The sequence below is a fragment of the Rhincodon typus genome, chromosome 3 (genome assembly GCF_021869965.1).
Source record: "Rhincodon typus isolate 14 chromosome 3, sRhiTyp1.1, whole genome shotgun sequence".
Classification (NCBI taxonomy): domain Eukaryota; kingdom Metazoa; phylum Chordata; class Chondrichthyes; order Orectolobiformes; family Rhincodontidae; genus Rhincodon; species Rhincodon typus.
The window spans coordinates 29,113,987-29,140,623 of NC_063334.1; the positions used below are offsets into that span (position 1 = coordinate 29,113,987).

At 41.4% G+C, this 26,637-nt stretch overlaps 1 protein-coding gene across 1 annotated transcript in view; it reads left to right on the plus strand.

Moving 5' to 3' along the window:
- The window catches only part of LOC109929478 (muscle, skeletal receptor tyrosine protein kinase-like), a 183,801-nt gene that overhangs the window by 64,282 nt on the left and 92,882 nt on the right, over positions 1 to 26,637 (plus strand). Inside the window, exons 8-9 of the mRNA XM_048620155.1 lie at positions 2,145 to 2,269; positions 7,176 to 7,335. Coding sequence (XP_048476112.1) covers positions 2,145 to 2,269; positions 7,176 to 7,335 — 285 coding nt within the window. The remainder of the gene's footprint in view (positions 1 to 2,144; positions 2,270 to 7,175; positions 7,336 to 26,637) is intronic.

Sequence of the window (26,637 nt, forward strand, 5' to 3'; positions counted from 1 at the left end):
TATTTTTAAAAGTTACGTACAAATATAAGTTGTTGTTGTGAAAGGTAAAATATGAAAATGTTACTAAAATATGTACACTTCAGTCCCAGGATGAGCTCATTCACTTTAACATTTCAATCTGCAAGGTGAGTGCTGTTCGTGCTGGGGATTAATACTCTTGCTGTATCATACTCACTTTTCACCTTCACCACTTAATTTGTAATTTATTGGAGGAAATTTCTGTTTACTGTTTGACCTGAAAATAATTGCCAACCAATGTTGCATTAGAGACAGTATGGCATTGTAGACCTATGCCTATTTGATTGAAATTGCCCAAATTCATCACAAAGGATTCTTTGAACCTGGAAAGACAGGAAGATCTTCATCCTATTTAGCTGGCTAGAATTTAACTCAGAGGTAGATAGCGTCTAGCTCATTGTACAACTAAATATCTCCCCAAACAAACCACCCCTCACACTCTCAGTTATAGCATGTTATGTATGATAATTATTGACAAATTATGACCAACTACCATTAACACTATCTAAATAAAAACTGGAAGAACTGTGGATGCTGTAAATCAGGAACAAAAACAAAGTTGCTGGAAAAGATCAGTAGGTCTGGCAGCATCTGTGAAGGAAAAAACAGAGTTAACGTTTCGTGTCCGGTGACCCTTCCTCAGAACTCCTGAGGCTCTGAGGAAGGGTCACCGGACCTGAAACGTTAACTGTTTTTTTTCCTTCACAGATGCTGCCAGACCTGCTGGGCTTTTCCAGCAACTTTGTTTTTGTTCCTCATTAAAACTACCTGTTGTGCTCAATATACTGTGAATTGTAAGAGAGCTACTCGTCCCCTGGCAGCACAGATTCCCTGTGATTGAGGAGTAGTGAGTGTGCTTTGTACATTTTGCTATCTTACGAGCACGCCAGCATTAGATAATTGTGACTCTTAATCACAGTTACCCTTCATGGAAGATTGGGTCACGATCAGATGTCAGATATCATGTGATAGATCACCTTTTTTTAATTGAACCAATTACATTGCAAATTGATGGCAAATGTGCACGCATGAAGCTATTAAGCAAAAAAAGGTTCATCTATGTCAACTACTAACTTGCCATGTAAGTAGCAGGGCAATGCCACTTCCCATGAATAAATGTAAAACATCTATTCAATCATTTCTAAGCAGTGACACACAAGACTAAGCTCACTATCAGATAAAGGTGAAAAAAATGTTCCAGAAGGAACTGTAATCTCAGAATGCTGGTGTTAAGGGTTTATTTACTGTGTTTAGTCTCTCTTACTCACATAGAGATGCCTGCCTACCCATTAGCTCAATAATATTGGGAACATTAATGAGAAATTAGATTAGGGAATCTGATAAGTAGCTGAGCATCACCTTTGTTCTTGTACCAATGCAGACCCTTTAAATACAGCTGTATTTCCTCCAGCAAAATAATTAGCCATAGAATGAAGGTTTGATATTACCATTCAGGTATTTGGTATAATCCTGTGACATCACACGAGCCCCTGTTTTAATCAGTATTTAAGAATCAATGATTCCATTAATGTAGACATGGGTACTGTAGGTAATTCAGGTTTACGAAAGGGTGACTGCTGAGGGTCAGTGAATAGCACTTTCACCACCATATAAGCAGCTTTTAGGTTCAACTCCCATTCCAGAGAACTGGGCACAAAAATCAAGACTGACATTTCCCAATTCTGTCCTGAGTGACCATTGCATTGTTTGAAATGCTGTCTTTTAGATAAAGCACTCAATCCTCTACTCTGAGGTGGATTCCTTGGCACTGTCTCGCAAACAGCAGATGACTTATCCCCTTTGTCCTGGTCAACCTGTAAACCTCAAAAGACAATTTCAGTTTTCACAATCATGAAATATGGAGAGACAATGACATGGTGGTACTGCCATGTTTGAGGAGCTCGCTGTGCTTCCTAAGTTACTACAGTAGCCATCCTTCAAAAGTACTGCTGGAAATTCTGAAGTTGTGAAAGGTGGTATTTGGATGCAAGTTCCATTTTTCAGAAAGCAAAAATTGCAATAAAAGTGAAGCACTCTCTAGAGAATTTAGGAGGTGAATGTCATTGCTTGAGTGATAGATTTTTAATGTTGGTGGCATTCTTTATGTATATTTTGTTTCTTCCTAGTCCCTGCCAGAATTGTGAAAGCTCCCACATCGCAGAATGTCAGTTTTGGGTCGGAGGTGATTCTGCAATGCAAAGCCACAGGCTTCCCTATTCCCACAATCAAGTGGTTAGAGAATGGAAAACCAGTGAGTGTCTTTCATGTGTCTTTCAGTTGGATGATCATGAAACTGGGGGAGAACATGGTGTGATGGATCCGTGATTAGACTAGAGATCTGGAGGAGGCCACTCAGCCTCTCAAGACTGTTCCTCCATTCCATGAGATCACAGCCGATCTGTGACCTGAATAGACATGCTTGGATTTTCTCTGTATGCCTTGCTTCCTTCAGTTAAAGAAATCGGTCAATTTCAGATTTTAAACTAATAATAGATCCAACATCAGCTGCCATTTGGGGAAGAATGGTCCAAATTTCTACCCTTCCTTATTACCTACATTACCCTCAAAAGTACTTCATTGGCTGTGAAGCACTTTGAGATGTCCAATGATCATGAAACGTACCATATAAATGCACATTTGTTTTCGTTTATGCTTGCAGAAATATTTCTCATCCACTCTCCTGGCTTTAGTCACTTAAGGGAGAATTGTTGGGCCTGGATGTGGGACAGGAACTGAAATAGGCTGGACCCTGACACTTTCCCAGCTCCACCTGAATTAAGATTTGGGTTGGAGGGCCTAAACTCCACCTTCCCCAGCAGCTGGCACTTGCTTGCCCCTGAACTCCATGCTGATTGAATATCCAATCAGTTGCCTGAAGGCTGCAAGAGTTGGCAGATTATTTCACACCACGACAAGCTGCGGTATTCTCTCCTTCAATCTCTCCTGCTAATGGGAAAATACCCTCCTTAGTGTTAAACTGCTAGAAACATTTTCTTTCTTTTATGCTATCAGATCCCTTTAATATTTAAAAGAAAATCAAATCAATGCTTAAACTTCAAAATTCCATTGAATACAAGCCTATTGTTGTAAACGCTCCATGCTATTTAATCCTTGCAAGCCAGATACCATCCTGGGAGATCCATGCTGCTGTTCTTGCAAGACCATATTTAGCATAGCTAATCCGTACATTGTTATATATAGTACTTTGTAGAATTTGGGCACTGTCTTACCTTCCTCTGGTGTTTTTGTGTTGCTTATCCTTTCTGATTTCTTCACTTCTGTCTCCTCCATCATTCTCTCACATTAACATTTACTTTTGTTCCTTTGTTTGCTTATTATTTCTTTCCTTTCAAGTGGGAAGTGTTGGCTGTAAAGCTATTATATAGGAAGAAGAAATGGCCACTCTATTCATTCTCTTAAACATTTGTACTTGCAAACTCCTAGACCTTACATATGTCCTGTGACCTTTCACTTTCACTAACCCCTCTTACTGTGGAGTCTTGGGAGAGAAATAGTTCTATAGTTAGCCAGAAACATTCAGAATTAGAACTTTACGAGGTGTTGAATATTAATCCTTTATTGCATCTTATTAACAGACTCCCTATGCTACACATATGGCTATGATACCCTCTAGTTAATAAAATGCACAATGGCCTTTTCAATGCTCTACACTCACCCATCTTTCACATGCAACTCCTTTTTTCTCCATCTCTTCCCCTTTGAATAACTCCATATTCTCCCCTTCCCCTTGTTTGACTGTCACTCAGTCACTCTTAACCTTCCATCTACTCCTCGGAGTCTGATTCACTTCACTCCCAAGTGTTAGTACTGAGAAGTTGAAACAGTTTTTGAAACTCCTTTTCCTCTCACCCTTTCAAACCTGGCTCCCTCAAAAGAGAATTTCTTTACCAACGTATGAATTAGGAGCAGAAGTAGGTCATTTGACCCATCATTCCTACTCTACTCTCAATAAGATTGTGGCTGATTTGTTAGTGTTCCAAATTCCAGGTGCCCACTTATCTCCAATAACCTCTGATTCTCATGCCTAACAAGAATCTATTTACCTGTGCCTTGTAGATATTCAATAATTTTGAGGATTGGCAAATGCAATTCAATATAGATAAGTGTGAGGTGTTGCATTTTGGAAAGTCAAACCAAGGTAGGACTTGTACAGTAAATGGTAAGGTCCTGAGGAGTGTTGTGGAACAGAAGGACCTGGGAGTACAAATATATAGTTCGTTGAATCAGCACCACAGGTGGACAGGGTGGTGAAGAAGGTATTTAGCATGCTGGCCTTCATTGGTCGAGGCATTGAGTATAGGAGTTAGTACGTTATGTATAAGTCGCTGGTGAGGCCACATTTGGAGCATTGTGTAGAGTTTTGGTCACCCTGTTATAGGAAAGACATAATTAAACCAGAAAGTGTGCAAAGAAGATTTACAAGGATGTTGCCTGGGCTAGTAGGCCTGAGTTGTAGGGAGACGTTGGCCAGGATAGGACTTTATTCCTTGGAATGTAGGAGAATGAGGAGTGACCTTATTGAGGTGTATAAAATCATGAGGGTCATAGATAGGATGAATGCATTTAGTTTTTTTTCCCAGGGATGGGGAATTGAAAACTAGAGGGCACGGGTTTAAAGCAAGAGGAGTAGAATTTAAGAAGGACGTGAGGGGCAACTTCTTCACGCAGACAGTGGTGAGTATATGGAATGGGTTGCTGGAGAAACTGGTTGAGGCGGGTACAATAGTAACATCTTAAAAACATTCGAGTAGGTACATGAATGGGAAGGGTGTAGAGGGATATGGACCTAATGCAGGCAATTAGAACTAGCTGAGTGGGCACCATGGTCAGCATGGACCAATTTGGGCCGAAGGGCCTGTTTCCATGCTGTATTACTCTATGACTCTAAATGGGTCAATGGGCTGAAAAATGGCAGATGAATTTCAATCTGGATAAATGTGAGGTATTGCATTTTGGTACAACAAATAAGGGTAGAGTTTATACAATTAATGGTAGGGCCTTGGGTAGTGTTGTAGAACAGAGAGACCTAGGGTTGCAGGTACATAATTCTTTGAAGTTTGCATCACATGTAGACAGGGTGTTAAAAAGGTGTTTGGCATGTTCGCCTTCATTACTCAGTCCTTTAAGTATAGGAGTGGGGAGGTCATGTTGAGGACATTGTTCAGGCCTCTTCCAGAATACTGTGTCCAGTTCTGGTTGCCCAGTTATAGGAAGGATACTATTGAGCTGAAAAGAGTTCAGAAGAGGTTTACCAGGATGTTGCCAAGAAAGGAAGGTTTGAGTTATAAAGAAAGGCTGGAACATTTTTCACTGGAGTGTAGGAGGTTAAGAGGTCACCTGATAGAAATTTATAAAATAATGAGAGGTATGGATAAGAGTTAATTGTAGTTATCTTTCCCCTAGGATGGGGGAATTTCAAGACGAGGGGGCACATTTCTAAGATGAGATGAGAGAGATTTAATAAAGACATGAGAGGCAAATTTTTTCCACAGAGGGTGGTTCAGATGTGAAATGAACTTCCTGAGGAAGTGGTGGATACAGTTACAATTACAACATTTAAAAGACTTTTGGATAAGTACATGAATAGGAACGGTTTGGAGAGATATAGGCAAGAAGGCTGGTGGGACTAGTTTAGTTTGGGATTACGTTCAAATCTGTTTCCGTGCTGTATGACTATGACTCAATGACCCTGTCTCCACTGACTTCTGAGGTAGAGAATTCCAAAGTCACACAGCTGTCTGAGTGAAAACATTTCCCCTCATCCCTGTTCTAAAAGGATGACCCTGGATTTTAAAATAGTATTACCCGTATTTGCACTTGCCCACAAGACTAAACATCCCTTCAAAGTCCACCTTGTCAAGACCATTCAGAATCTCATAAGCTTCAATCAAATCACCCCTTGCTCTTTGGAATTCTGGTATAAACAAGCCCAGCCTGTCCAACTTATCCTCATATGACATCGATTCTGGCTAAATATCAATCTAGTGAACCTCTTGCGACTTATGCATTGGAACAACTAGATCCCTCTGCGCCTTAGAATTCTGCGGTCATTTAAATAATACTCTACTTGTATTCTTCCTGCCAAAATGAACAACTTTGCATTTTCTAACATTATACACCATCTGCCAGATTATTGAGTACTCGCTTAACCAATCTATAGCAGTCCACTCCTTGTTATGTCTTCTTCACAACTAATGTTTCTACCTATCTTTGTATCAATTGCATATTTAGCCAACAGACCTTCAATTGTAATTCATCTTGATATAAATTACAAAATATTGAGGATCCAGCATAGACCAGTCAATCTTCTTCCATCAAGTCAGTGAAACTTTTTTAAGAATTAAAAATTCAAGAATGAAGAAGGACTAAAAAAGGTCAATTGCCTAAATACTTTCTAGTTCAATCTTTCTCAATCATTCTCCTTCTCCAACAATCTGTGGTGTTAGTAACTAAATTCTCCTAAGTGTATATGATTAATGTTACCCTCTCAGCAGTGGTGGAGACTCATTCCCACTGTTTAAACTACATCTAAAATCCTGAATTAAAATAATGCTACAATAAGACATTAGAACTGTGGTATTTTCTGGTGTAGTCACACACTTCATCATTAAAAAAACACTTTATATATATTTTACCTCAGTTAACTATTTTTGACACAGACCTGTTGCTTTCTTCAGGAAATGTCTTCATCAATAGAATCATAGAATCTCTACATTGCGGAAGCAGGCCATTCGACCCATTGAGTCCACACCAACCCTCTGAAGTGCACCACCCAAATCAGCCCCCTAACCTATCCCTGTAACCCTGCATTTCCCTGGCTAATCCACCTTGCTATACATCCATGGATACTACAAGTAATTCGGCATGGCCAACCCACCTAACATGCACATCTTTGGACTGTGGGAGGAAACCGGAGCACTCGGAGGAAACCCATGCAGACACGGGGAGAATGTGCAAACTCCACACAGACAGTCATCTAAGGCTGGAATCGAACCCAGATCCCTGGCACTGTGAGGCAGCAGTGCTAACCACTGATAAGTCTCAAGTAGTTTGTAACCACATCCAGTTTCCGAACCCAGAGGTTTGTTGGCAAAATGTGTGGTATTAATCCAGGTTTTCCTTTTTGTTTTCTCCAGGTTTCCACGGTCTTGATTGAAAACCGCATTAAAGGGGAAGTGATGGAGTCTAGGTTGCGTGTGCACGTTACCAGGCCTTCACTATTCACTTGCTTGACAACAAACAAACACAATGAGGGGAGTACAACGGCAAAGGCCACTGCTACACTCGGTATCACAGGTAGGTCGGGGACAGTTGTCTTCCTGTTCCTTGTAAATATTTTCTTCATGCACGATATTCCGAACATGTGAATCTACAAAATATGGGCAGAACTAAAATGGTGGACTGACAGTAGCATGAATCTTGCAGCTACTCCTGAGATCCAGGCTTATTTCAAGATTTACTTCTAGATTTCTTACGGTTATTAAATTTCAGTCATTTAAGATTTTTATTTTGATTCATTTTTAGTTCTTTCATGAACAAGAAATGTTTGGAGGGCAGGTGCGACTAGTTTAGTTTGGGATTATGGTCGCTATGGACTGGTTGGGCCGAAGAGTCTGTTTCCATTCTGTATGACACAGCTCGTCAGGCCTGCTCTGCCATTCAATAATATCATGGCTGAACTATTTGTGTTTCAAATTACACATTCGCATCTACCCGTTACATCCCTTGATTCCCCTGCTGAACAAAAATCCATCCACTTCTGTCTTAAAAATATTCAATTACCCCAGTTCGTTTGCCAACTGCGACAGCAAATTCCAAGTCACACAAACTTCTCAGAGAAAAGAAATTCTCCTTATCTCAGTTACAAAAGGGACAAATTGTTTCATGTTGACCTTGTTAATATCATTCAGGATCTTATACACTTCAATCAAGCCACACTCACTCTTCTAAACTCCAGCGGAATCAAGCCTGGCCTGTCCAACCCATACACAGCAGACAATCCATTCATTCCAGGTATCAATTGAGTAAACCAGTTCTGAACTTCCTTCAATGCATTTACATCTTTCTTAATTAAGGAGGCCAAAACTACATTCAGTATTTGAGATGTGGTCCCAACAACGTCCTAATTAAGTAAAACGTAACACTTTTACTTTGATGTTCGATTATTCTTGTAATAAAGAATAACGTGCCATTCGGCCTCTTGATTATATGCTGTACCTGTATACTTGTGTCCCATGCACTGGAAAACCTAAATCCCTCTGTGTCTCCGAATTCTGCAATCATTCTCCATTTAAGTAATACGCTGCTTTTATTATCTTCCTGCCAAAGTGAATAACTTCACATTTTTCCCATGTTAAACTCCCTCTGCCAGACTTTTGCCCACTCATTCAAACTATCTGTATCTGTCTTCAGTTTTCCTTATATTTTCTTCACAACACACGCTCCTACCTATCTTGGTGTTATCTGTGAATTTAGTGACAACATATTTGCTTCCCTCACCTAAGTCATTGATATCAGTTGCAAAATATTGAGACGCAAACACAGATCCCAATGTGACTCTACTTATCACACCCTGCCAAACGGACAATGACCATTGATGAATATTCTCTGTTTCCTGCCAGGCAGCCAATTCACTATCCATGCTAATATATTACTCCTATACCTCAAGCTTTTATTTTCTACAATGTCCTTTGAACTGAAACCTTATCAAATACCTTATTTTATTCATTGGTGGGATGTGGGCGTCACTTGCTGACCAGCATTTATTGCCCATCCCTAGTTGCCCTTGAGAAGGTGATGGTGAGCTGCCTTCTTGAGCCACTGCAGTCTACCTGCTGTGGGTTGACCCACAATGCCATTAGCCTGGCATTTGTGTAGCGTGAATGTTACTTACCACTTGTCAGCCCAAGCCCGGATATTGTCCAGATCTTGTTGCATTTGAACATGGACTGCTTCAGTATCTGAGGAGTCACGAATGGTGCTGAACATTGTGTAATCATCGGCAAACATCCCCACTTCTGACCTTATGATGGACGGAAGGTCATTGATGAAGCAGATGAAGATTGCTGGGCCTAGGACACTACCCTGAGGAACTCCTGCAGAGACGTTCTGGAGCTGAGATGATTGACCTCTAACAACCATGACCATCTTCCTAAGTGTCACATATGACTCCAACCACCAGAGAGTTTGCCCCCTGATACCCATTGATTCTACTTTTTCTAAGGCTCCTTAATACCTTACTTGATCAAATGCAGCCTTGATGTCAAGGACTGTCACTCTCACCTCACCTCTAGAATTGAGCTCTTTTGTCCATGTTTGAACCAAGGCTGTAATGAGATCAGGAGCTGAGTGGTCCTGGTGGAACCCAAACTGGGCGTCACTGAGCAGGTTATTGCTGAGCAGGTGCTGCTTGATAGTACTGTTGATGACACCTTCCATCACTTTACTGATGATCGAGAGTAGGCTGAGGGGGCGGTAATTGGCCAAGCTGGATTTGTCCTGCTTTTTATGTACAGGACATACTTGGGCAATTTTCCACATTGCCGGGCAGCTACCAGTGTTGTAACTGTACTAGAACAACTTGGCTAGGGGAGCGGCAAGTTCTGGATCACAAGTCTTCAGTATTATTATCAGAATGTTGTCAGGGCCCGCAGCCTTTGCAGTATCTAGTGTCTCCGAAAATGCTTAGGGCAACACGGTGGCACAGTGGTTAGCACTGCTGCCTCACAGCGCCAGGGACCTGGGTTCGATTCCAGCCTTGAGCGACTGTCTGTGTGGAGTTTGCACATTCTCCCCGTGTCTGCGTGGGTTTCCTCTGGGTGCTCTGGTTTCCTCCCACAGTCCAAAGATGTGTAGGTTAGGTGGATTGGCCATGCTAAATTGCCCGTAGTGTTCAGGGAGGTAGAGGGTGTATATTAGGTGGGTTATAGGGGAATGGATCTGGGTGGGATGCTCTGAGGTTCGGTGTGGACTTGTTGGGCCGAAGGGCCTGTTTCCACACTGTAGGGATTCTAATTCTAATTCAAACGTTTCTTGATATCACGTGGAGTAAATCAAATTGACTGAAGACTGGTATCTGTAATGCTGGGGACCACTGGAGGAGGTCTTCTGGAAATCCAAGTACAGTATTCTATAGGCTCACCTTTATCTAAGGACCAGGTTCCTAGAAAGCACAGGCCAGGTTTCTGTACTGAATAAGAATTACTATTTGTTACAAGTAATTAGACTTTAGCTCCAGCTAAGCAGTCATAACCATCAGCATATGATAGTATTAATTATAATTTACTTGAGAAAGGATGTACTGGCACTGGAGGGGGTGCAATGGAGGTTCACTAGGTTGATTCCGGAGTTGAGGGGGTTGGCTTATGAGGAGAGACTGAGTAGATTGGGATTATATTCATTGGAATTCAGAAGATTGAGGGGGGATCTTATAGAAACATATAAAATTATGAAGGAAATAGATAAGATAGAAGTAGAGAGGATGTTTCCACTGGCAGGTGAAGCTAGGTCAAGAGGGCATAGCCTCAAGATTAGAGGGAGCAGATTTAGGACTGAATTGAGAAGGAAATTCTTCACCCAGAGAGTTGTTAATCTATGGAATTCCTTGCCCAGTGAAGTAGTTGACGCTACTTCAGTAAACGTTTTGAAAGATAAGGTAGATTTTTTTTTGAACAATAAAGGAATTAAGGGATATGGTGAGAACACGGGTAAGTGGATCTGAGTCCACAAAAAGATCAGCCATGATCTTATTAAATGGCGGAGCAGGCTCGAAGGCCCGGACAGCCTACTCCTGCTCCTAGTTCTTATGTTATTATAACTTCAATCCCCTTATAACTCCCCCTTACACACAAACAAACAGCATAAAGCAGGTTATGGTCGGAGGGGTAAAACAGGAAATACAGCTTAGTAGTCTTTGTTTGCAGATTCTGTTGTTGAGATGATCTTTATGACTCTTCTGCTGGTTAACATGCTACTTCAGTCATCTTTCTCTAGCTGCTTCCACTTTTTGGTGTGACACAACAGGTGACTGGTTCCCTAATAAAAATTCTCTGACTTATCAATTAAGTCACAGCATATAACAACTGTTGCATGAAGATAAACTGATTTCTTCAGGTTTATAGTGAGTTTTGACAGCAGAGAACAGAAACACCTCTCCTGAGCTCTGGACAACTGTATACTCCTTTGATTTTGTAGCATGTTTCCAGCTCCAAGCTGTTCAGTTACCTGAGAACTAATCACATAGCTGTTAGCAGGCAAAAGGGTCTCTGTCATTGATAACTAGTCACTAGCCCGTAGACCAATCAACTTCTAGTTGCCAACAAAAACTGCATAATTACATCTCCTCAGCTTCATATCATCTGTAACTTAGACTGCAATTACTGCTTGCTGAAACAATTCTTTATGACACTTGTCATGGATATCAGTTTACCTGAGACAACAAGGTATAGAGCTGGATGAACACAGCAGGCCAAGCAGCATCAGAGGAGCAGGAAAGCTGATGTTTTGGGTCTAGACTCAGCTTCCCTGCTCCTCTGATGCTGCTTGACCTGCTGTGTTTATCCAGCTCTACACCTTGTTATCTCAGACTCTCCAGCATCGGCAGTTCCTACTATCTCTGTATCAGGTTACCTGCCTTGAAACTGCAGTCACCCTTTCAAACGCTGGGATTCTCAATCAGCAAAGAAATAAAAATAATTTAAGTCACAATTCAGGGGCACATTTGTAGTTCGAGTTATGAGTGAGGGAGACTATTGTAATTTGGATCAGACATTGCTATAGTTTGGGTCATGAGTCAGAGGCACTGTGGTAATGTAGGTCAGAGACAGCCTTTGCTGTAGTTTTAGTTATGATTCAGAGGTGCTGTTTGTTGTAGTTTGGGTCATGAGTCAGTGACGCTGTTTGCTGCAGTTTGAGTTAAGATTCAGAGGGCACTATTTGCCGTGTTTGGATCATGAGTGAGAACTACTACAGTAGTTATGTACAGTACTACGGTAGTCATGAATCAGAGACATTGTTTGTTCCATCCCTACCTCCATTCATTGGCTAATGGATCTTTTCAATATGAAAATAACAAATTTTATTATAAATAACATGGGCAGGCAGAACAAACATTTTCTATCTCCGATAGTTGAGGAGGTGAATTGAAGTCTAATAGCTGGTAACGATCATCTAGGAGTTGTGCATGACCATTGTCAATTCTTTTCCATTTTGTTAGCAGCTTTATTAAACCTTCCCTTCTTTCTGGCATTACTTCATGCTAATTCATCATCTGTTCATGGGCTCAGCTTAAGGATGCTTATAATGGAGAACTTACACCAATACAGAGTACTTTCCTGATGTCACGATTTCATCCATACTGCCTAGACTGAGCATGAGAGTTGCATCCAAAGTACAAATCTACACAATACAGTATTTACAGCATAGAAACAGGCTATTTGACCGATACTGTTCATGTTTATCTTCCACACAAGCTACCTCCCACCTGTTTTCATCTGACCCTTGATTCGCCTGCCAAACAAAAGTCCATCCAGCTGTCTTAAAAATATTCAATAATCCCACTTCAATTTCCTTCTGAGACAGAGAATTCCTAAATCACCCTATCACCAGAGCTTTCAACTCTTTTCTTTCTCATGTATCTGTTCAGTTTCCTCTTAAATGCATCCATACTGTTGACCCCAACCATTCCCTGGGTTAAAAAAAAATCCTTCTCAATTCTCTATTGGATTTGTTGGTGACTATCTTATGTTGATAGGCCCTAGATCGGCCTGTCCCAAAGTGGAAACTCCTTTCCCATGTCTACCCTATCTATCCCTTCCAGAGTCTTAAATAATTTATGCTGGGTCATCCCTATCATTATCTTTCAACATTTCTGATGGATACAGCCTCTCATTTCTGATAATTTCCACGTAAATCTTTAGTGACTATAAAGGAAATTTGATGCTCACAAGGATCTGTGTATTAGCTTAGCGTGTGGCTTTATGAAGAATTGTCCCCTTTACCATTTTCAAATAATAATTTGGTCCAAAATAATCATGATCATTGACACAAAAGTTAAAAGGTTGTATCTGTCAGGAATTACTGAACAGGCTAGGACTCTTTTCTGGAAAAGGAGTCATCAACCTACAGTTCATTAAAAAATGCAAGTGTGACTTTACACTCATCAACAGAACAGTGAAAATCACTATAAAGTAAATATATCATTCCCTTCCTTTTTGTTTGCATTCATTTTCTTGTTTATACAAATATAAATACATCCAGCTTCTGTTCTTAACATTCAACTCATTTTTTTACGTTTTTAGCCACTATATTACCTTCAATTTTAAATTCACTTTAAAAATGAAATATTTGGTGTTAATTCCACAAAAAAGTAAACAAATAGATAACAAAATGCATGCAACTAATTTTTAAGGAACTAAAATGCATTCATATATATAAATATTCAGGGAAAGACAAATTTTAATATTTAGTTGCTTGGTAGAGATAGCTTGAGTGTTGCTGAATAAGAGATATGTTTGTCAGGACAGACCATAAAATAAAGGAGCAGAATTAGGCCATTAGCCCATCGAGTCTGCTCCACATTTGATCATGGCTGTAACGTTTCTCAATGCCATTCTTCTGCCAACACCCTGTAACCTTTGATGTCCTTCCTAATCAAGAATCTGTCTATCTCTGTCTTAAATACACTCAATGACTTGGCTTCCCCATCTTCAGTGGCAATGAGTTCCATAGATTCAGGACCTTCTGTCTGAAGAAATTCCTCCTTATCTCAGTTCTAAAGGATCGCCGCTTCGCTCTGAGGCTGTGCCCTTGGGTCCAAGTCTCTCCTATGAGTGGAAACATCTTCTTCACGTCCAGTCTATCCTTGCCTCTCAGTATTCTGTAGGTTTCAATGAGATTTCCCTCTTCCTTCTAAACTCCATCAAGCACAGACCAAGAGTCGTCAACCGCTCCTCACATGACAAGCCCTTCATTCCTGGGTTCATCCTTGTAAAGCTCCTGTGGACGCTCTCCAATGCCAACACATCCTTCCTTAGATAGGGGGCCCATAACTGCTCATAATATTCCAAATGCGGTCTGACAAGAACCTAATACAATCTCAGTAGTACATCCCTACTCTCTAGCCTTCTCAAAATGAATGCTAACATTGCAGTTGCCTTCCTAACTACCAATTGAACCTGCATGTTAACCTGAACTAGGATTCCTAAGTCCTTTTGTGCTTCAGATTTCCAAAGCCTTTCTCCATTTAGAAAGTAGTCTGATCTTCCTAACAAAATGCAAGACCTCATACTTTCCCACATTATATTCCATCAATCACTTCTTTGCCCACTTTCCTAGCCTGTACAAGTCCTTTAGCCTCCCTACTTCCTCAACACTACCTGTCCCTCCACATATCTTTGTGTCATCTGCAAACTTAGCAACACTGCCTTCAGTTCCTTCGTTCAGACCCCTGCGGAAATCCGCTAGTCCCTGACTGCCATCCTGAAAGAGACCCCTTTATCCCCACTCTCTACATTTTGCCTGTCAGCCAATCTTGTATCGATGCAAGTACCTTGCTCCTAACGCCATGGGCACTTATCCTATTTAGCAGCCTCCTGTGCAGCACCTTGTCAAGGGCTGTCTGTAAATCCAAATAGATCATGTCTAATGGTTCTCCTTTATCTGAATTGCTCATTACCTCCTCAAAGAATTCTATCAAATTTTTCAAGCATAACCTCCCCTTGACAAAGCCATGCTCACTTAGCCTATTTCACCTTGCATTTTTAAATACTCTGCAATCTCATCCTTAAAAATAGACTTTCATATCTTACCAAAGTCTGAGGTCAAGCTCACTTTTTAAACAGGTGTGTTATATTAGCCATTTTCCAGTCCTCTGGGATCCTTCCTGACTGCAGTGATTCCTGAAAGATCCACCACCAATGTCTCCACAATCTCCTCAGCTAACTCCTTCACAAATCTGGGGTGTAGTCCATCCGGTCTGAGTGATTTATTCACTTTCAGACTTTTCAGCTTCCCCAGCACCTTCTCCTTAGTGATAGCCATTACAATCACCTCTGCCCCCTGACTGTCTTGAATCTCTGGTATGCTACTGGTGTTTTCCACCATGAAGATTGATGCAAAGTATCTATTCAGTTCCACTGCCATTTCTTTGTTCCCCATTACCACTTCTCCAGCCTCATTTTCCAGCCGTCCAATGTCTACTCTTGCCTCTCTCTTACTGTTTATACTGCTAAATAAAGTTCTTGCAGTTTTCTTTTACATTACTAGCTAGCTTATCCTCATATTTCATCTTCTTCTCCCTTTATTGCTTTTTTAGTTGTCCTCTTGGTTTTTAAAGTCTTCCCAATCTTTGGCTTCCCACTAATCTTCACCACCTTATATGCTTTTTTAATGGTTTTATTTTGTCTCTGACTTCCTTCATCAGCCATGATTGCCTCATCCTTTCCTTAGTCTGTTTCTTCTTCCTTGGGATGTGTTTCTGCTGTGCTCAAGAATTACTGCCATAAACTCTGGTCCTTGCTGCTCCATCATCTTCCCTGTTAGGCTTCCCTTCCAAACATCCCTGACGTACACAAGAATTTCAAATTGCAAAGGGAGGAATTTTACAGGGGTCCGAGGAACGAGGGCTATGTTGAGACTCATGGCAGAATCAGACAAGGAGTACAGCGAGGCCAATCTCAACATCAGGAATACACTGCTCCATAGTTTGATGCTTTTGCGGGCCCCCATGATGAGTTTCTCATGAGGCATTGATGAGTTGCCAGTAAGGGGCAGTTATAGCTTGTTAAGCACTTTATTAATGGTCCAACTCACTCCATTAATACTCAGCCTCCTGTCTTACCAAACATGCCAAACAAGCTAGACATCAAGAAATCTTGAGCGGGAAGTCAGAGCTACTTCAGCTGACTGCTTGCTGAAAAGAACCCCAGGGTTAGACAATGGGCAGAAATGTCTTAGGAACTGCTCTGTACGCACTGCCCACATGTACCCCACATCCACAGACATTGACATGCAACATGTGCCAGCTTCTAAGAACTCTCATGGCACATCTCCAATCCACTTACCACATGGATCATTAATTCTGCAATTCAATGTTGCACCTCAGGCTACAGCAGCTACTATCATTGTAACGCTGCAACTAAGATACTGTGCACCCAGGGACATGTACCCAGCTCATAGACTGATCCAGACCGCATCTCCAGCCTGTTTGCTTGCTCTTGATGAGTCTGAGCTTACCTGGATGCTCCAAGCATCCCTGTCGTGTATTGCCTTGTCTTGCCTTTTTGAACTTTACCCCTTCAGCAAGAGAAATCTGCTTCATTTTACTTCTGACTTGCCTTGCTGTTTGTTGCAGACACAAAGGAAGGAAGCGAGGTTTAGTTGCCAGCAGGCCACAGTGAAGTTAAAGCGAATAATTTTCGCTCAGAGGATCCTGGCACAGTAAGTCAAGGCAGTAGGAGTTAGGATGCTCTCCACGTAAAAAGTGAGCAGCTGAAATTTGGGCGCCCATGACCCGTCTTGACTCTTTCTGCCCTTGTGGGGTGTGTTTTCCTCCTGCAATTAGAGACAGGCATTATGGATGGTGGAAGTGGGTGGCATAGCTCTTGGTGCAGGTGGGGAGGTGTCCTGAATGAGTAAGTGGGCAGCACCGAGGGCACACTGGAGTGAGGGATGGTGGGGTGGGGGGCGGGGGGGGGGGGTGGTGGGTGTGGGCAGCGTGAGAGTGAAAGAGGAAATGCAGGCAATACTGAAGGTGGTAGCACATGATCTTTGGTGGGAGGTGGGTCCAGTAGCAAAGAGAGAGTGAGTGTGAGGTAACGGAGAGAAGGTGGTGGCACCTACTCTGGCGGACCGGAGAACGGCATTCAACATCTTCCTACATTGCTGGGCATCCCTCCAGGTGGCAACATTGCATCAGGCTGGCATGACATGGTATGGTGGGCTCCACTGGTGGTCCCGGGGGAAGTGGAAGTTTGACATCTGTACCACCCATCCTATAGGGCCTGGGGGTTCCTGCCTCAAAGTGGGGTTTTAATTTTCCCCTGTCTGCTATGTCTGGAGTAAATGTCAGGAACCATGCAGGGCAGCTGTGAACTGACGGTGCTTATGCAGGGTGCACGAGGTGCTTTTTAAGGATGGTGTGGGTGCAAAAGTGCCAGTCTTTTGGGAATATCTGTTGTGTGGTGTGTTGTTCCAGGAATGTCATGTGCTAACGTAAGTCATTCATGGAGGGCCCAAAGGAGTTGGGTAAATAATTAATGGGGCAGGCTTGGTGAAATAATGCAAAATATCTCACTAGGCCATGCAGCAAAATCCCTCCAAAAAAACCTAACACAACTTGCACCTGCACAAAAATCATGAGACTCAGCCCTGTGTTGTACTGAGAAAAGTGTGTTGATTGGTTAACAATTCAGCTCTGACTTGCTGAAGTGTTGCCATCGTGAATATGCCATGGAATGATTGTCTTCCACTCTTTTATACAATTCAAAAGTGGCATAAAAATCCAGACACATTCCTCTGCTGTGCAGAGGACACCTTTCTGTGTACCAATATCTGCAACTTCTATTAAACGTAAGTGAAAGGATAGACTAGTTCTAAAAGTTAAAGTTTTAAATTGGAGGAAGGCCAATTTTGTTGGTGTTAGGAAAGAACTTTTAAAAGTTGATTGGGTGCGGAAGTTCACAGATAAAGGTCTGGCTGGAAAATGGGAAGCCTTCAAAAATGACATAACAAGAGTCCAGAGACAGTATGTTCCTGTTAGGGTGAAGGGCAAGGCTGGTAGGTGTAGGGAATGCTGGATGATTGGAGAAATTGAGGTTTTGGTCAAGAAAAGAAGGAAGCATATGTCAGGTACAGACAGCATAGATTGAATGAATCCCTAGAAGAGTATAAAGGCAGTAGGAGTATATTTAAGAGGGAAATCAGGAGGGCAAAAAGAGGATGTGAAATAGCTCGGGCAAATAGGATTAAGGAGAATCCAAAGGGATTCTACAAATACACTAAGGACAAAAGGGTAACTAGGGAGAGAATAGGGCTCCTTAAAGATCAGCAAGGCCGCCTACATGTGTGGAACTGCAGGAGATGGGGGAGATTCTAAACGAGTATTTTGCATCAGTGTTTACTGTGGAGATGGCTATGGAAGATAGAGAATGTGGGGCAATAAATCGTGACGTCTTGTAAAGTGTCCATATTACAGAGGAGGAGGAGCTGAACATCTTAAAACGCATAATCTTGGATAAATCCCTGGGACTCCGGCTACCCTAGAACTCTGTGAGAAGCTAGGGAAGTGATTGTTATGCCCGTTGCTGAGATGTTTGTATCATCAATAGCCACAGGTATGGTGCTGGAAGACTGGAAGTTGGCTAACACGGTGCCACTGCTTAAGAAAGGTGTTAAGAAAAAGCCAGGGAAATGTAGACCGGTGAGCCTAACATCGGTGGTGGGCTAGTTGTTGGAGAGAATCCTGAGGGACAGGATTTACATGTATTTGGAAAGGCAAGAACTGATTAGGGATAGTCAACATGGCTTTGTGTGTGGGAAATCGTGTCTCATTAACTTGATTGAGTTTTTTGAAGAAATAATGAAGAGGATTGATGAGGGCAGAGGGGTGGATGTGACCTATATGGACTTCAGTAAAACATTTGACAAGGTTCCTCATGGTAGCCTGGTTAGCAAGGTTAAATCACAAGGAATACAGGGAGAACTAACTATTTGGATACAGGTTAGAAGATAGAGGATGGTGGTGGTGGAGGCTTACTTTTCAGACTGGAGGCCTGTGACCAGCGGTGTGCCACAAGGATCGGTACTGGGTCCACTGCTTTTCAGCATTTATATAAATGATTTGGATGTGAACATAGGAGGTATAGTAGTAAGTTTGCAGATGACACTAAAATTTGAGGTGTAGTGTTCAGCGAAGCAGGTTACCTCAGAGTACAATGGGATCTTGATCAGATGGGCCAATGGGTCGAGAAACAGCGGATGCAGTTTAATTTAGATAAATGTGGGCAGGACTTATACACTTAATGGTAGGGTCCTGGGGAGTGTTGCTGAACAAAGAGACATTGGAGCGCAGGTTCATAGTTCCTTGAAAGTGGAGTGACAGGTTGATAGAACAGCAAATGTGGCGATTGGTATGTTTGCCTTTATTGGTCAGTGCATTGAGTATAGGGGTAGGGAGGTCATGTTGCAGCTGTGCAGGATATTGGTTAGGCCACTCTTGGAGTATTGTGTGTGATTCTGGTCTCCTTGCTGTAGGAAGGATGTTGTGAAACTAGAACGGGTTCAGAAAAGATTTACAAGGATGTTGCCAGGGTTGGAGGGTTTGAGCCATAGGGAGAAGCTGAACAGACTTGGGCTATTTTCCCTGGAGCATCAGAGACTGAGGCGTGACCTTATAGAGGTTTATAAAATCATGAGGGGCATGGATAGTGTAAATAGGCAAGGTCTTTTCCCCGGGGTGTGGGAGTCCAAAACTAGAGGGCATAGGTTTAAGGTGAGAGGGGAAAGATATAAAAGAGACCTAAGGGACAACTTTTTCATGCAGAGAGTGGTGCGTGTATGGAATGAGCTGCTAGAGGAAGAAGTTGAGACTGGTACAATTAAAACATTTAAAAGGCAACTGGATGGGTATATGAATAGGAAGGGTTTAGAGGGATATGGGCCAAATGTTGGCAAATGGGGCTAGACTTATTTAGGATATCTGGTCAGGATGGACGGGTTGGACTGAAGGATCTCTTTCTGTGCTGTATATCTCTATGACTCTATGAATCATATTGTGAGCCCTACTAATAATCTAAAATTGGTTGTTAATCCGGTCTGTAGTTTCCGATCTATGTCTCCCTAATGTCAGAAATGCAATTTTTCAAATAGTTTCTTAGAAGATTTTGATGCTTTAAAGTTGAAATAATGATTTTATAAAGCAAAGTATTCTCAGCAGCTTGTAAGGTTTCTTATAGTTGAATTGTTCGAAGAGTGGTTCACAAGTGAAGTCAGAGCAGTCGTCGGAGTCCTGTACTCTGTTAGAATCTCCTGTTTTCAAGGTATCACTGATAATTACCTTGTCTGCTTGAATTACACGTAACCAATTTGATGGATTTTAGTGGAACTCTTGTGCACAGCTGCTGGTTGATTTCAAAAGCAGACAAAAAGACATGTCAGTCTCACTAAGTGACCTTTCACAAGTTCAGTGCTCTTTCCAAATATGGTGGATAGTAATGTTGATTACACATTGTGATGTGAGTTAACACTTCTAAGGATTTGAGACAGCTAATGTCATCGTTTCTGAATGACACTTTCAGTCAGATAACACCTCCCCTTGATTGGTTTGAGCTGAGGTCATTGATACAATCTTACTGGAATGTTATAACAAGGTGTGGAGCTGGATGAACACAGCAGGCCAGGCAGCATCAGAGGAGCAGGAAAGCTGACGTTTCGGGTCAGGACCCTTCTTCAGAAAAGCAGCTCTTACTATCTCAGACTGGAATGTTACTTTTATCCTTCCTGATGCAGGGAGTGATTTCAATTCACAAAAAGAAGTCAGGCTACTTGCCAGAGATAGTAAGAACTGCCGATGCTGAAGTCAAGCGATAATACAGTGTGGAGCTGGATGAACACAGCAGGCCAGGCAGCATCAGAGGAGCAGGAAAGCTGACGTTTTGGGTCGAGACCCTGCCAGGTAGCTATCATTTCCAGCCTTTTGTGTCCAGTTTCAAAATATTAAAATTAATTTGAGTTCAAAATTGACATGCCGGTACTGGAATAAAAGCAATATATTGCAGATGCTGTAAATCCAAAACAGAAATAAAAAGAGAAACGCAATGGGTTTGGCAGCATCTGTGGAGAGATAAACATTTCGAGTCCAGTGTGACTTTTTCAGAGCCACATGTTGCTCAGCCTACTTGGTTTCTCCTGCACTTTCTATCTGTATTATGTGCTGGTGCTGGACTTGATATGAGAACAATGTGGTGTTAATTGTTGCTGTTTTTGAAATTGAATGACCAACAGTGTTGTGGCTTTTCAGATTCTGTGCATTTGATTAAGTTTTAAAAATGGACCTTGTGTATTAACATTGCCAGTACCTAGTGTATATATAAAAAAGGGTCTGTGAAGGCTTTGCTACCTCCTGAGGTGGTTGAGGTGAATACCATAGATGTACTTAAAGGGAATCCAAATGAACACATGAGATAGAAATAAGTAGAGGATATCCTGATCAGGTTAGATTAAAAAGGATGAGAGGAGGCTCCTATATAATTTTTGGTGTGCGGATTGAATGTAGGTGATGGTGCGAGTGGTTGTGGTATGGTAATAATGACACTGGGCTAGTAAATGGGAACATGGGTTCAAATCTTACCATGGCACCTGGTGGAGTTTAAATGCAATTAATATAAAAGAAGTTTCAGCAATGGTCACCATGACAATTATCAGTGATTGTTGTAAATACTTATTTGGCTCACTCATGTCCCATAGAGAAGAAAATCTCCTACCCTTACCTGGTCTGTCCTAAATGTGACCCCAGACTCACAGCAACATGGCTGATTCTTAACTGTCCTCTGCAATAGTCAAGACATTCACTGATTTTGAAAAAATTAGCTGCAGACAGCAAATTGTGGTGTTAGCAGCAACGCCCACATCCCATTGAAAGAATAATAACGTCATTTGAATAAAAATACAACTTTAACCTGGTGAGCCAAAATGCCTGTGTGTGCTTTTTGTTGTAAATTCTTTGTCATATCCTGGTCACATAAATGCCAGATAACACCCAGTTAAGTGAATCAAGATAGAGATAAATGAATTGCTGAAATTCATCCCAATTCTTACCTTGAGGCCTAAGTGTTTTTAAACAGTGCAACGTGCTGTTTTTTACACAAGGTATTATTAAATGGACTTTTTGAAAGAGCTTTAAAATCTCGTTTAGAGCCACACATTCATGGCCAAATTCCACAGCTAAGAGCAGTAGGGCTCAACTCTATGCCTTGTAAATCCCAATGCAACAAACACTTAGAAAGTGGAGACCAGAACATTTCAGGGCAGCTAAGGGAAAATGTTTAAACAAATTGAGTAATTCTTCCCCATCTCTCACAGACAGTTGCTCTTACCTCAGAAAAGGTCAATTCAGAATTCAGATGCTGAAACCTGGGCTGAGATTGGCCTCCTGTATTATGTATATAGCAGAAACGACTATAACGTAGCATTAAATCATTTACTGGGACATATTATGAGACATGCTCTTGCATGTAAGCGGCTGTAAAAACACATATTCTTGATTTCTTGCTATGTTAGTACGGGTTCATCTAAGGAAAAGGGAAGAATAAAATGTATTAATATGATATGAGGGGATGGAGCATTGTTCAGTTCCTTAACTGGGAAAGTGTTATGAAAGCTGGAAATATGAACGTGTGCAGATTTTGCCAGAACAACATGAACTTGAGGATTTCAGTCAGTGGACAGACTAGAGAAGTTGGGCTTGATCTCCTTAGGGGACAGAAAGTTAAGGCAAAATTGAACTGAAATCCTCAAAATTAAGATGGCTTTTGTTAGAGAACATAGCAAGAAACCATTTACATTCTCATGAGGGTCAGTAATCAAAGAACTCAATTCATGATTATTGACAAAAGTACCTTGGGGAAGATGTTTCCTTCTTACATAGTAGCTTGTTAGGAACTGTAGTGAACTACTTGAAGATGTGATGAAAGCAAGAAAGGGAATTGTATAAATATTTGTAAAGGAGAGATTTTTGGGACTATAAGACCATAAGATATAGGAGCAGAATTAGGTCATTGAACCTATCAAGTCTGCTCCATCATTCGATCTTGGCTAATATGTTTCTCAACCCCATTTTCCTGCCTTCTCCCCATAACCTTTGATCTCTTTACTAATCAAGAATCTATCTCTGTCTTAAATACGCTCAATGGTTTGGCCTCCACAGCCTTCTGTGGTAGTGAGTTTCACAGATTCACCATTCTTTGGCTGAAGATATTCCTCCTCATCTCAGTTCTAAAGGGACATCCCTTCACTCTGAAGCTGTGCCCTTGGGTCCTCGTTTATCCTACTTGTTAAAACATCTCCTCTATGTCCACTTTATCCAGGCCTGTCAGTATTCTGTAAGTTTCAATGAGATCTCACTCATCCTTCTAAACTCATCAAGTACAGACCCAGAGTCCTCAACCACTCCTCATATTAAAAGCTCTTCATTTCAGGGATCATTCTTATAATCCTCCTCTGAAAAGCCTCCAAGGCCAGCACATTCTTCCTTAGATACGAGGCCCAAAACTGCTCACAATATTCCAAATGTGGTCTGAGTAGAGCCTTTCATCTCTGCTCATGTATTCTAGCCCTGTCAAAATGAATGCTAACATTACATTTGCCTTCCTAACTGCTAACTGAACCTACATGTTAACCTTAAGAGAATCCTGAATTAGGACTTTAAGCTTCAGATTCCTGAAGTACTATAGCAAAAGAGCAGAGTTAAGTTGGAAAAGTTGGATAGCTTTTTCAAAGATCAGCATAGGCTCAATGGGCCAAATGGCTTTCTTTCTCACTGTTCAATTCTATGATTCGGTGATGATATTAATGCAAAGTTGAATTGCACAAATGTAGTTGCCATACATGGAGAATTATGAGAATTCATACAAGCAAGAGATCAAAGGCTCAAGATTTGCAGCAAACTGCATGATGCACTAAATCTTCTGATGATAAATTAGCCTGTGCTAGCCTCCAGCTGGAAATCAAGATCTGGATAATCAAGCCGGTAACTAGACTCACAATGGTGATAACTAAATGGAGAGATTACACCAATTAGGAAGGACAGGACAGACCGGGACTCCTGTAAAATATAGAATACTCAGAATGGGAATTGAAAGAGGGTCTCAAAATTAGGAATAGGTTTGATAGAAAAAACATAGGGAGTATTTTTCGAGTTGTGGGGCAGACATGAACAATGAACCACATATACAAGATAGTTACTAATAGTTTCAATAGGGAATTCAAGATAAAGTTGTTTACCAAGTTAATGGTGAAAATGTGGTACTAGACTGACTGAAAAGTACAGGTGCTTTAACAAGTAATTAAATAAACATGACTGGAAAAGAAATAGAAGATTATGATGACAGCAATAAAAAAAGGAACAGAGATTTGTGTAGAGTATAAATTCTGGCATGATCACCTTCTGCACTGTGCTACAAATGGCAAATAATGAGCATCTCAAATGAGAGAAAAATTAGTCATCTCCTATTGGATTTCAACAGCTCTAACATCACTAGATCTGCTATCAACTACATCTTGGAAGGGTCATCATTAACCAGAAATGTAACTGGACCAGGCATATCAAAGCACTGATAATATGAACAAGGCTTAGTCTGAATACTCTGAAGCATGATTCAACTCGGGAACCTTCATAAAGTTCTCCACCATAGACAAGGTTCATCATAGAACCATAGAGTCATAGAGATGTACAGCACAGAAACAGACCTTTTGATTCAACTCGTCCATGCCAACCAGATATTCTACATTAATCTACCTACTATAGGAAAGATGTCGTTAAACTTCAAAGAGTGCAGTAAAAAGTTTACAAGGACATAGCTGGGGTTGGAGGATTTGAGCTATAGGGAGACGCTGAATAGGCCGGGGCTATTTTCTCTGGAGCTTCAGAAGCTGAGACGTGACCTTACAGAGGTTTATAAAATAATGAGGGCCATGGATAGGGTCAATAGCCTTTTTCCCCAGGTAGGGGATTCCAAAATTAGAGGGCATAGCTTTAAGGTGAGAGGGGAAAGATATAAAAGGGAGCTAAGGGACAACTTGTTCATGCAGAGGCTGGTGCGTGTATGGAATGAGCTGCCACAGGAAGTGGTGGAGGCTGGTACAACTACAACATTTAAAATGCATCTGGATGGGTATATGACTAAGAAGGGTTTAGAGGGATATGGGCCAAATGCTGGCAAATGGGACTAGATTAATTTAGGATATCTGGTCGGCATGGACGTGTTGGACAGAAGGGTCTGTTTCTGTGCTGTACATTTCTATGACTTTATCAGTAAGAGATAACTTGATTGAAACATACAGAAAACTGAGTGATCCTGAAAGGGTGGGCGTGGACAGGATGTTTGCCCTAGAACTAGGGATCACTGTTTAAAAATAGGTTGGGATGGGGTAGCCCATTTAAGACAGAGATGAGAAGAAATCTTTTCTCATACAGGGTCATGGGATTTTGCAACTCTCTTCCTCAGAAGGCAAAGTGTTTGAGTATTTTTAAAGTGAACGTAGATAGATTTTTCTAAGGAAGGTATGAAAGTTTATTGGCGGTAAACAGTAATGTGGAGAGATCAGATTGGCCATGATCTTATTGAATGGCAGAACAGGATCAGGAGGGGGCCGAGTGGCCTGCCCCTATTTCATGTGTTCACGTTCCATTTTTCTTTGAAAGTTCAGCACTCCCTCAAATACTGCATTGAAATGGCAGCCTAGATATCAACTCCACTTCACAAACCTGCTGCCTTGGAAACACAAGTGCTTCCCACTGACAATGAGCTCAGTGGGCCTGAAAAGATGCCACATTATTTGCTCAGAAGAATTTTGCCAAGTAATGCCTCCAAGCTTCCCTTTACTTCAGCACTGAATCTGGAATTTCCCATCGGATGTGTTACCTAACTCTGGAATTTCCTAGCTCTCCAGTATGATATCTGAATCACTTCCTCATCACATTCCTCGACAGGGAGACCACTGTCAAGATTTGCTGACTGCACCAATTCTAGGAATTTTCATGTAAACGTGAAGAAATGAACGATCCCCATTTGCCCCTCAGCAGATCACTAACAGGAAATCCATGAGTGGCTCATCTTTTTTCTTTCCATTTGAAAGAAACAACTGCATATTTTCCTAAACCAGATCTGGGCAATGCTTTCACATAAAGATTGTCAATTGGAAGATTTTTCATATTATAAGGGATTTACAGCGCAGAAACTGCTGAATGCCAATGATCATTCCCCCACACACCTTCTGCCTCCCCAGCTCAGTTTACCTGCATATCCTTTTCTTTTTTACATCATGCACACATCCAAACCCCCTCAGATTCATCTTTGGTGATTGCCTCAGCTACGTTTGAATGTCCACAAAGTAACTCACTTGACATTTACAAGTGGTTTTATTTTCAGGTACCACTCACTCCCCATGCACCTCCAGCCCAGGGTTGGAAAATAGACGCTGTAATTTCCAGTTTCCTGATGCAGATCAATGACTAGAGGTGGTAGGCCAGGGTGCCATGTGCTTTATTGAGAAATACACTAAACACCATCCACTATGATAAGTTAATGTGGAAAAATGGGCAGAACATCTTAGGGTCTTAAAGGAGTGAGTCTCAACATCTGGTTCTCCTCAATCAATGTAATCTTGAACTCATTGTTAATGTGCGTTAAGCTATATTTTGTTATTCATGGACAACTCTAATGGTTAGACAAGATGGCCTAGAGGATTACAGCTAGATTATTAATCCGAAGAACCAGGTAATATCCTGGGGACAACAAGGTGCAGGGCTGGATGAACACAGCAGGCCAAGCAGCATCATAGGAGCAGAGAGGCTGACGTTTCGGGCCTAGACCCTTCATCAAG